Genomic DNA, 9,638 nt, shown 5'->3' with positions numbered 1-9,638 from the left:
CCCTGCCTCAGCCTCCCAAAGTGCTGGGATTACAGTCGTGAGCCACCATACCCAGCCAGGATGGGGGTGTTTAAGGACAGATCTGGATAAAGGGCCCCCAAAGGGCAGCGTGTCACCTAACGCTGCTGGGTGTGTGAAAGCTCAGGGTGCGCGGCCTCACGGCGCCCCCCACCGCCACCTCCCACCACCCCCTTCACGTCCTTTTCTCCCTGGCTTGTAGATAGGGAAACAGGTACAGAAAGCTTAAAATCGCGCCCCAGGAATGGCGGAGGGGTTAGGCTGAAATTGGAACCTGAGTTCCCTCATCAATGCTCTCCACCACACTCACCACCTCATCGGGGAAAACTGAGGCCCCAACAGGGTGGAGGCTGGATTGCCCATGAGCTAGGGGCACTGTGGAGACGTCCCACACCCAGGCTGAGGCTGGCGTCCCACTCAGGGCTCCGAAGGCCTATTTTATTTTATTTGAGACAGTCTCGCTCTGTCACTCAGGCTGGAGTGCAGTGGCGCGATCTCAGCTCACTGAAGCCTCTGCCTCCCGGGTTCAAGCGATTCTCCTGCCTCAGCCTCCCGAGTAGCTGGGATTGCAGGCGTGAGCCACGGCGCCCGGCCACGAAGCCTTATTTTACAGATGGGGAAATTGAGGCCCAGAGGAGGCAGTGACTTCTCCAAGACCACAGCGTGAGACAGAGTGGGGCTGGAGGGGGGCATCTTCCCGTGAGCATGACACTGGTCACTACACACACCTCCTCCCCAGGCCTCCTGTGTATTTCCCAGGGGCCGGCTTCTCTGCAGTGCTTGTGAGTGTCCAGGGGACCCTCTGTCATCACCCAGGGGCTGTGAGCCCAGCAAAGGGAGGAGCAAAGGACAGGATGGGGCGGCCGCAGAACCCACGGGCCCCCCAGGAAGCCAGGCCTGCCCCCCACAGCAGCCCCTTATCGCCAGGCCTTACCTGCACAGTGGGGATTCCAGCACCTCCCACCACCCCACGGCGCCCAGGGTGAGCCCAGCAGGTGAGCGGGTGCAGGCGGGTGAAGCCAGCTCACCGGAACCCTGCTCAGCCTCCCTTTAATGGCTCAAAGGCTGGCAGGCCCCACCCCCTGGCCTGGCCACGCCTTCCTCGCCAGGTTGAAAGGCAAGAACTCCAGGAACTGGGGCTGTTCACGCTGTTTATTTGCTTCTCTGGGAAAATCAAGAACATCGGGGGCCTCGTCACACACCAAAAGCAGAGGGGTTAGCAAGGGCACTTCAGCGAAGGCTCGCGGCTCGAGGGACTCGGGCAGACTCGAGGGAGGAGGAGGGGGCTCCACGGCTGACACCCGGGTCACCCCCGAGAGGGCCTCTCCTCCCAGCCACCCAGGGGCAGAGCGGAGGCAGGGACCCAGGCTCCCATCCGAGGTGGCCCCTGTACCTGCCCTGCCGAGGCTGCAGGTGGTGACTGGACCAGGAGGTGGCCTGAGCACTGGGCACCAGGCTGGAGGTCCCTAGGGCAGGGACCAAGTTGGGGCCTGGTTGTCCAAAGCCAACGCATGAGAAGGTGTCTGTGAGAATGTGCACGAATGTGCCTCTGGGGACGAGTGTAGCTGCCCCCAGGAGGGAAGCCCCTTGCCACTTCCAATGAGAGGGGGCTGGGGGCAGACTCACATTGGTCTGGGTGGCAAATGAGGGTCTCCTGCTCCAACCCAAGAGGCTTCCTGTCCCAGGCTGTGTCCCTCCCTCCACTGCCCGGACATGCTCCAAGCCCAGTAGAGCTGGCAGGTGGGGCCTGATCTCTGGGGTATGGTTGGGAAGACCCAGGACCCTGGTCCAAGCAGGTTGGAGAAGAGGCCGGGGGCGGCCCCTGGGGTCCCCAAATTAGCACCAGGAGGAAGGAGGGCCCCGTGGGGGCGGGAGCTCAGGACAAGGAGTGGCTCACTCGGTCCCTGCCCCGTGCAGGGGCAGGTGAATGACCCCTGGTTCGCCCCATCTAGAAGACAGCCCAGGGGTTACCGGCCCCTCCCGGGTGGGGGCATGTCCCTGGGGTTCCCCCTCCCCCAGACTCCATTGTCCACCGGTTGGGCCCATACAGGGCATGGGGGCACAGCAGAGGGGCCTGTCCTCCACCCAAGACCTTGAGCCCCCAAAGAGGCACGGCCTCACCCCAACTGCCTGAGATTGGGGGGCCAGCGCCTTGGCTAGGGAACCCCATAGAGCCCCACTTCCAGGGCCTGAGCAGGCCCCAGGACCCGCCCCCGGCTCCCGGGGCCCTCTCTGGCGGGGTGTCCCCTCAGAGAAAGGCACAGGCGGGAGGCCCAGAGGGTGGCAGGCTGGCCTGGGCCGTGTGGAGGCTGCGGGTCCCACCCGCCAGGACCCCAGTGAGCGCGAGCCGCGTCTGTGAAGCTGCCGTGACATGGGGGGTCCTCGTCTCGGGAAAAGCGGGTCTGTCCTGTCTCTCTCCTACCAGGCACAAGTGCACGGCTCTGGTTCGGGGGGAGTGTTGGGGCGTGGTGACGGGTAGGGGCCCCTGTCCCTCTTTCCAGCGAAAGAAAACTCGGAAGGAACATGTAACAACACGCCAAGTCCTGGACCCGTGAGGCTGTGGGTGGAGGGTGGGCAGGCGCCGGGAGGGGCCGGGCTGGTGGGTGTCTGTGGTGTGGGGTGGGGGCCGGGGTCTCAGGGGCCGGCTCACATGATCGAGCAGCATTTACAACGCTGCTTCTTCATGTCGAGGTCCTGGGGGTCGCTGGTGGTGGCCTCGGGCCCCGCCTGATTCTCTTCCCTGGAGGTAGCCTCCGTGGGAGGCTCGGCGGCACTGCCGTTGGGCGGTGCAGGTTCCTTGGGCTCAGCCGCGTCTTCGATGACCACCAGCTCCGCCGTGATGGTGTCTTGAAGGCCCAGCACCTTCTTGGTCTCGGCCTCATCCTCCACGTTCTGGTAACCCATGAAGATCATTGTGACCGGGGGCTCCTGGCCGGGCTGGATCCCCGGCGGGCCGGACGTGGCCTCGCCTGGCTGTGCCTGCACACCGGTGATCTCCCGCCGGGAGGGCGTGGTCCGGGCTACCTCCTCCACAGCCCCCCGGGTCTCTGCCGCCCCAGCCGTGGACCCTGCCTCGCTCAGCGTGACCTCGTCCGCTTTGTGGATGAGTTCGTCCACCTCAGAGGAGCTCAGGGGGTGGATCCCGTTCTCGGCGGTGCCATCCACAGCATGGACCACTGTACAAGGAGAGACAGAGAGAATGACCCAGCTCTAGGCAGGAGGGACAAAGAGAGTAACCAGGCTCGAGGCAGGAGGGAAACCTGGGCGAGGCTTGTATCCTCCTCCAGGCTAAAGAGGAAATCACGAACCAGATTACACCTTCAGAACTGACAGACAATTAAAGCCCCTGTTGGCATCTGTGGATGCAGCCAACGCGGTACAATGAGGAAAAAAATTTTTTTGTGAGATGGAGTCTCACTCTGTCGCCCAGGCTGGAGTGCAATGGCGCGATCACAGCTCACTGCAAGCTCCACCTCCCTGTTTCAAGCGATTCTCCTGCCTCAGCCTCCCTAGTAGAAGGGATTGCACACACCTGGATAATTTTATATTTTTAGTAGAGACGAGGTTTCTCCATGTTGGCCAGGCTGGTCTCGAACTCCCAACCTCAGGTGATCCACCCGTCTCGGCTTCCCAAAGTGCTGGGATTACAGGTGTAAGCCACCGTGCCCAGCCGACAATGAGGAAAATTTATAAGCACAAAAGCATTTATTAGGAAGGAACCAAGAAAGTGGAAAGGAATGAATTGGGATTTTTTTTTTTTTCTGAGATGGAGTTGCCCAGGCTGGAGTGCAGTGGCGCGATCTCAGCTTACCACAACCTCTGTCTCTGTAGTTCAAGCAATTCTCCTGCCTCAGCCTCCTGAATAGCTGGGATTACAGGCATGCACCAACATGCTTGGCTAATTTTTTGTATTTTTAATAGAGACGGGGTTTCACTATGTTGGCCAGGCTGGTCTCAAACTCCTGACCTCAAGTGATCTGCCCACCTCAGCCTCCCAAAGTGCTGAGATGACAGGCGTGAGCCACCGCACCTGGCCTGTAATTCAATATTTTTTAGCCAACTAGCTCCCACATGATCACTCTGAAAAGTAGGGATTATTTTCCGCTGTAAAGATAGCAAAAATGAAAGTTCAAAGAAGGGACACAGCTGGGCCAAGGTCACAGAGCCAAACCCCTGCTCCTTCCCCGCATCGGGGCCTGTGTCTCTTCTACAAGACAGGACCATCCACCCTGGGGAACTGGAGGTGACACGTTACAGGGATTCTTTTTCTTTTTGAGATGGAGTTTCGCTCTTGTTGCCCAGGCTGGAGTGCAATGGCGCGATCTCAGTTCACTGCAACCTCCACCTTCCAGGTTCAAGCAATTATCCTGCCTCAGTCTCTAGAGTAGCTGAGATTACAGGCACCTGCCACCACACTGGGCTGATTTTTGTACGTTTAGTAGAGATGGGGTTTCACCATGTTGGCCAGGCTGGTCTCGAACTCCAGACCTTAGGTGATCCATCCACCTTGGCCTCCCAAGGTGCTGGGATTACACGCATGAGCCACCGTGCCTGATGCTTTTTTTTTTGAGACTCGCTCTGTCACCCAGGGTGGAGTGCAGTGGTGCATTCTCAGCTTACTGCAGCCGCCACTTCCCAGGTTCAAGCAATTCTGCCTCAGCCTCCAGAGTAGCTGGGATTACAGGCACCTGCCACCATGCCCGGCTGATTTTTGTATTTTTAGTAGAGACGGGGTTTCACCACGTTGGCCAGGCTGGTCTTGAACTCCTGACCTCAGGTGATCCACCCACCTTGGCCTCCCAAAGTGCTGGGATTACAGGCGTGAGCCACCGTGCCCGGCCATTACAGGGATTCTGATTTTTTCCATCTATGGGTGTATTTGATTGATCTTAAATTGAAATTTTCATTCATTTTAACTTGAGTTAAAGTTTCATTCATTTATTGTTGTTTTCTAGGAGCTGCCCTAAAGGCTACGCATTTTCCTCTGAGGTCTGCTTTGGCTGTGTCCTACGAGTTAGATGATGTTATTCACTTTCTTTTTCTTTTTTTTTTTTTTTTTGAGACAGAGTCTCGCTCTGTCGCCCAGGCTGGAGTGCAGTGGTGCCATCTCGGCTCACTGCAAGCTCCGCTTCCTGGGTTCACACCATTCTCCTGCCTCAGCCTCCTGACTAGCTGGGATTACAGGTGCCCACCACCACGCCCGGCTAATATTTTGTATTTTTAGTAGAGACGGGGTTTCACCATGTTGGCCAGGCTGGTCTCGATCTCCTGACCTCGTGATCCACCCGCCTCGGCCTCCCAAAGTGCTGGGATTACAGGCGTGAGCCACCGCACCCGGCTAATGTTATTCACTTACAAGTGTAAATAGTTTTTAATTCCCAGTTTGATTGATTGCCACGGGAAGCTGCACTTTATTTAGAAGGGTGTTTTTAAATTTCAGGGAGGAGAGGAACACAGAGCAGAAGATACAAACTCTGTAACAGTCCTAAAACCTCCTTGGCAGCCTGGGCCGCGGTGGTCACTTTCTGACAATGTTCTGTGTTTGAAAAGAACGTGTATTCTCCACTGGGTAGCATTTTATATATATAATCAACCTTGCTAAATGTGTTTCTCAAGTCTTTCCAAATTTCCTTATCTGTGTCTCTCTGACTTGACATTTCTTGAGCTGTGTTGGACTCTCCAAGGACCGGATTTCAGCACCCCACGACTCCCTGCTATGATCTGACGCCAGCCCTAGCTCACAGCCCTGCAAATTCCTTCTAGAAACACAGCTGCCTGGGCCACGCTGGGAGTTGGGAGGGATGCAAGGCGGGGGGGCCCAGGGACTTGCCTCCTCTGGGCCAAGGGTCAGGGCTCCTGTTCCTGGCTACAGGCCAGAAGGAAAGTGTTCTCCACTTTCAGTTTCTAAGCCCCCAGGGAGGGGAGTCCATGCTTCAAGGCCTCTCAATGACTTTGGGCTGGAGGCCCAGAGGGTGGGGTGTGTCTGGATCAGGCAGAACTGAATTCAGTGTCTCCCACTGGCCACTGCCCCAAGACAGGAATTGGAGCCCTCGGCTGCCATGGAAACGGATCACCTGACCATTGCTAAGCAACCAGTGTCCAGCCTGGTAGGTCTGGAATCCCCAGGGACCAGGTGAGGCTGAGGAGGGTGGAGCGATGGGGGTGAGGACCTCATCTGGAAGACGAGGCATGGGGACTTCCCAGGGCCACACAGCTGGGGAGAGCTGGAGCTGAGATGCCACCAGCACCACACCCCAAAGCCACTCCAGAGCTGGGCTGCGGGGACCCCTCTGACAGCATCTGGGGCACTGCAGAGACCAAGCTGCCTCTGAGAACAGAAGGCTTTGGGAATCCAAACCACAGGGAGGCCCTAGGTCACACCACCAGGACAGCCATGAGAATGGGCTACAAACGCTGGTGAGGACGTGGAGAAACTGGGCCCTCGTCCACGACCTGTGGGAACGGGACGGTGCAGCCGCTGTGGAAAATGGCAGGTCCTCACTGAGCTCCACACAGTCGCCTCAGGACCCAGTAGTTCACTCCTACGTGTACACACAAAGGCCTCGAAAGCAGGGGCGTGAACAAATACTTGCAGACAAATTCCCCAGCATGCTACTCACAGCAGCCAAAGGGTAGAAACAGCCCAACTGTCTACAGATGGAAGAAGGGATAAACCCACCATGGCCCACCCAACCCGTGGAATAGTATTCAGCCATGAAAAGGAGTCAGGCTCTGACCCAGGTCACAGTGCCAATGCACCTTGGGGACATCACGCCCAGTGAGAGACGTCAGACACGGAACGCCACGTGCAGTGTGTGACCCCATTTCTTCTCTTTTCTTTCTTTCTTTTTTTGAGACAGAGTTTCACTCTTGTTGCACAGGCTGGAGAGCAGTGACGCGATCTCGGCTCACTGCAACCTCCGCCTCCCGGGTTCAAGTGATTCTCCTGCTTCAGCCTCCCAAGTATCTGGGATTACAGGCGTCTGCCACCACGTCCGGCTAATTTTTGTATTTTTAGCAGAGATGGGGGTTCTCCATGTTGGCCAGGCTGGTCTCGAACTCCTGACCTCAAGTGATCTGCCCGCCTCAGCCTCCCAAAGTGCCGGGATTACAGGTGTGAGCCACTGCACCCGGCCGTGTGATCTCATTTATATGAAATGTCCAGGACAGGCCAATCCAGAGACAGGAGGGGATGCATGGGTGCCAGAGCTGGGGAGGGGATGGGGAGTGATGCTGACTGGGGAGGGGACGAGGGGGTGACAGCTGACTGGGGAGGGGACGGGGAGTGACGCTGACTGGGGAGGGGACGGGGGGGGTGACAGCTGACGGGGGAGGGGATGGGGGGTGACAGCTGATGGGGATGGGGCTTCTCTCCTCTTTCTTGTTTTTGAGACAGGGTCTTGGTCTGTCGCCCAGGCTGGAGTGCAGGGGTGCCATCATAGCTCATTGCAGCCTCAGTGTCCCGGGCACAGGTGAGCCTCCCATTAAGGTGGAATTTTATGGTCTGCAAATTATATCTCATAAAAGAAAAAGAGGCCGGGTGTGGTGACTCATGCCTGTGGGCTCAGCATTCTGGGAGGCCGAGGCAGGAGGATCGCTTGAGCCCAGGAGCTGGAGGCTGCAGTGGGCTGTGATGGCGTCGCTGCACTGCAGGCCGGGCGACAGAGTGAAACTCTTTCTCCAGAAAGTAAATAAATAAAAAGAAAAAGAGAGAGAGAAAGAGACTGGGGCTTTAGTGTGGAGCTTCCCTCCTCCTCCTGGGATCCCTGGCATCTCCCACAGCCTGTTTGCCTCTTGACCAATAGGAGGAGCCCTTAAAACCAAATTAGACCTCAGCACCGTCAGGACCCAACGCACCCAAGGTTTCCCAAAGCCCTCAGGACATGGCCCCGCCTGTCCCCCTGCCTCCAGGCAAAGCACCCTTCTCCTCCCTGGGTGAGCCCAGCTCCTCAACTCCCTGAGTAACCTGGTTCCCCTCACCCCTGCAGCCCGGCTCCCCTCACTCCTGCAGCCCGGCTCCCCTCACCCCTGCAGCCCAGCTCCCTTTACCCCTGCAGCCGGGTTCCCCTCACTCCTGCAGCCCGGCTACCCCTCACCCCTACAACCGGGTTCCCCTCACTCCTGCAGCCCGGCTCCCCCTCGCCCCTGCAACCGGGTTCCCCTCACTCCTGCAGCCCGGCTCCCCCTCACCCCTGCAGCCCGGCTCCCCCTCGCCCCGGCAGCCCGGCTCCCCCACGCCCCTGCAGCCTGGCTCTCCCTCGCCCCTGCAGCCCGGCTCCCCTCACCCCTACAGGCCAGTTCCCCTCACCCCTACAGGCCGGTTCCCCTCACCCCTGCACCTCTCACCTCTGCAGCCTGGTTCCCCTCACCCCTGCAGCCTGGCTCCCCTCACCCCTGCAGCCGGGTTCCCCTCACTCCTGCAGCCCAGCTCACCCTCACCCCTGCAGACTGGCTCCCCTCATCCCTGCAGCCCGTCTCCCCTCACTCCTGCAGCCCAGCTCCCCTCACCCCTCCAGCCCAGCAAACTCCATCCTACCTCAGGGCCTCTGCAGGGGCTGCAGCTCTGCCAGGTGTGGTTCCCATGCACTGCGTGCCTCTGATAAGCCCCTGCTTGCCTCCTCTGGGAAGCTTCCCCCGGCCCCATCCTCGCCCTGTGAGACCTTCTCACAGCCCCCTGGATGTGCATTTTCTGTAGCTTCTGTCACACTAGTGATTCTTTTATTATTATTATTATTTTTTGTTAAGAGACAGGGTCTCACTCTGTTGCCCAGGTTGGAGTGCAGTGGTGTGATCACGGCTCACTACAGCCTCAACCTCCTGGGCCCAAGTGATCCCCCCATCTCAGCCTCCCAAGTAGCTGGGACCACAGGCACGTACCACCATGCCAGGGTAATTTTTTTTTTTTTTTTTTGGTAGAGACGGGGCCTCGCTATGCTGCCCAGGCTGGTCTCAAACTTCTCGGCTCAAGCGATCCTCCTGCCTCGGCCTCCCAAAGTGCTGGGACTAAAGGCGTGAGCCCCTGTGCTAGCAGTAATTATTTAAATGAATTATTTAGGAGCTCCAAATGGAAGGGCCCGGTTTGCCACTCGGCGAGGACAGAAGCTGAATCTACCTCCGGATTTCCCTCCAGAGCCCGGCTGGGTACCTGGTGCCTGGCTCAGCTTTCAGGCAGCTTTCTGGAGTGGATGAATGATTGGGCAGTGGGCCCAGGGCCAAACGACCTCTGAGCCCAGCCGTGGGCCACAAAGGGTGAGGCCCTGGCCTGAACAGCGTCATCTGCTTCACATCAAATTGGGGTCCTGACTCTGGGGCAGACGCCCGACCCACAAGCTGGGAGCACACGTGTTTGGGGCTCTGGCCTGGGCGGAGGGAGGGCAGGGGCCAGGGAGCTCGTACCTTTGGTCTCGTCCTCGTAGACTTTGATGCCCTGAGGGAGCGGCTGCCGAGGGAGCAGCGTGGTGCTGGACAGCACCCTGGTCTCCCCTGTCACCTTGTCCTTCTCCACAGTGATCTCAACCGAGTACATGGCTGGCACGAGAGTCACGGGGTTACACCACGGCCTGCCTGCCCCCACACCCCCCGCCGGGCTGCGGCCAAGCCAGGGAGCGGGGAGCCAGCAG

The 9,638-nt window shown here is 58.7% G+C and overlaps 1 protein-coding gene across 6 annotated transcripts in view; it reads right to left on the bottom strand.

Annotated features, from left to right (window-relative positions):
* Positions 1-1,152: 1,152 nt before the first annotated feature.
* PALM (paralemmin) overlaps positions 1,153-9,638 on the bottom strand; it is a 38,116-nt gene continuing 29,630 nt past the window's right edge. For 4 of the 6 annotated variants that reach the window (XM_054538522.2, XM_054538521.2, XM_054538526.2 and 1 more), the window contains exons 8-9: positions 9,415-9,546; positions 1,153-3,194 (exon numbers count right to left, since the gene is read on the bottom strand). In XM_054538522.2, the coding sequence (XP_054394497.1) occupies positions 2,665-3,194; positions 9,415-9,546 (662 nt within the window). In that variant the 3' untranslated portion in view covers positions 1,153-2,664. The remainder of the gene's footprint in view (positions 3,195-9,414; positions 9,547-9,638) is intronic. The other 2 variants (XM_054538524.2, XM_054538523.2) reach the window with 1 other exon arrangement.

Source organism: Pongo abelii, chromosome 20 (genome assembly GCF_028885655.2).
Source record: "Pongo abelii isolate AG06213 chromosome 20, NHGRI_mPonAbe1-v2.0_pri, whole genome shotgun sequence".
Taxonomy (NCBI): domain Eukaryota; kingdom Metazoa; phylum Chordata; class Mammalia; order Primates; family Hominidae; genus Pongo; species Pongo abelii.
The sequence above is the reverse complement of the archived record's forward strand: the minus strand, read 5'-3'. Positions and strand labels throughout refer to the sequence as shown.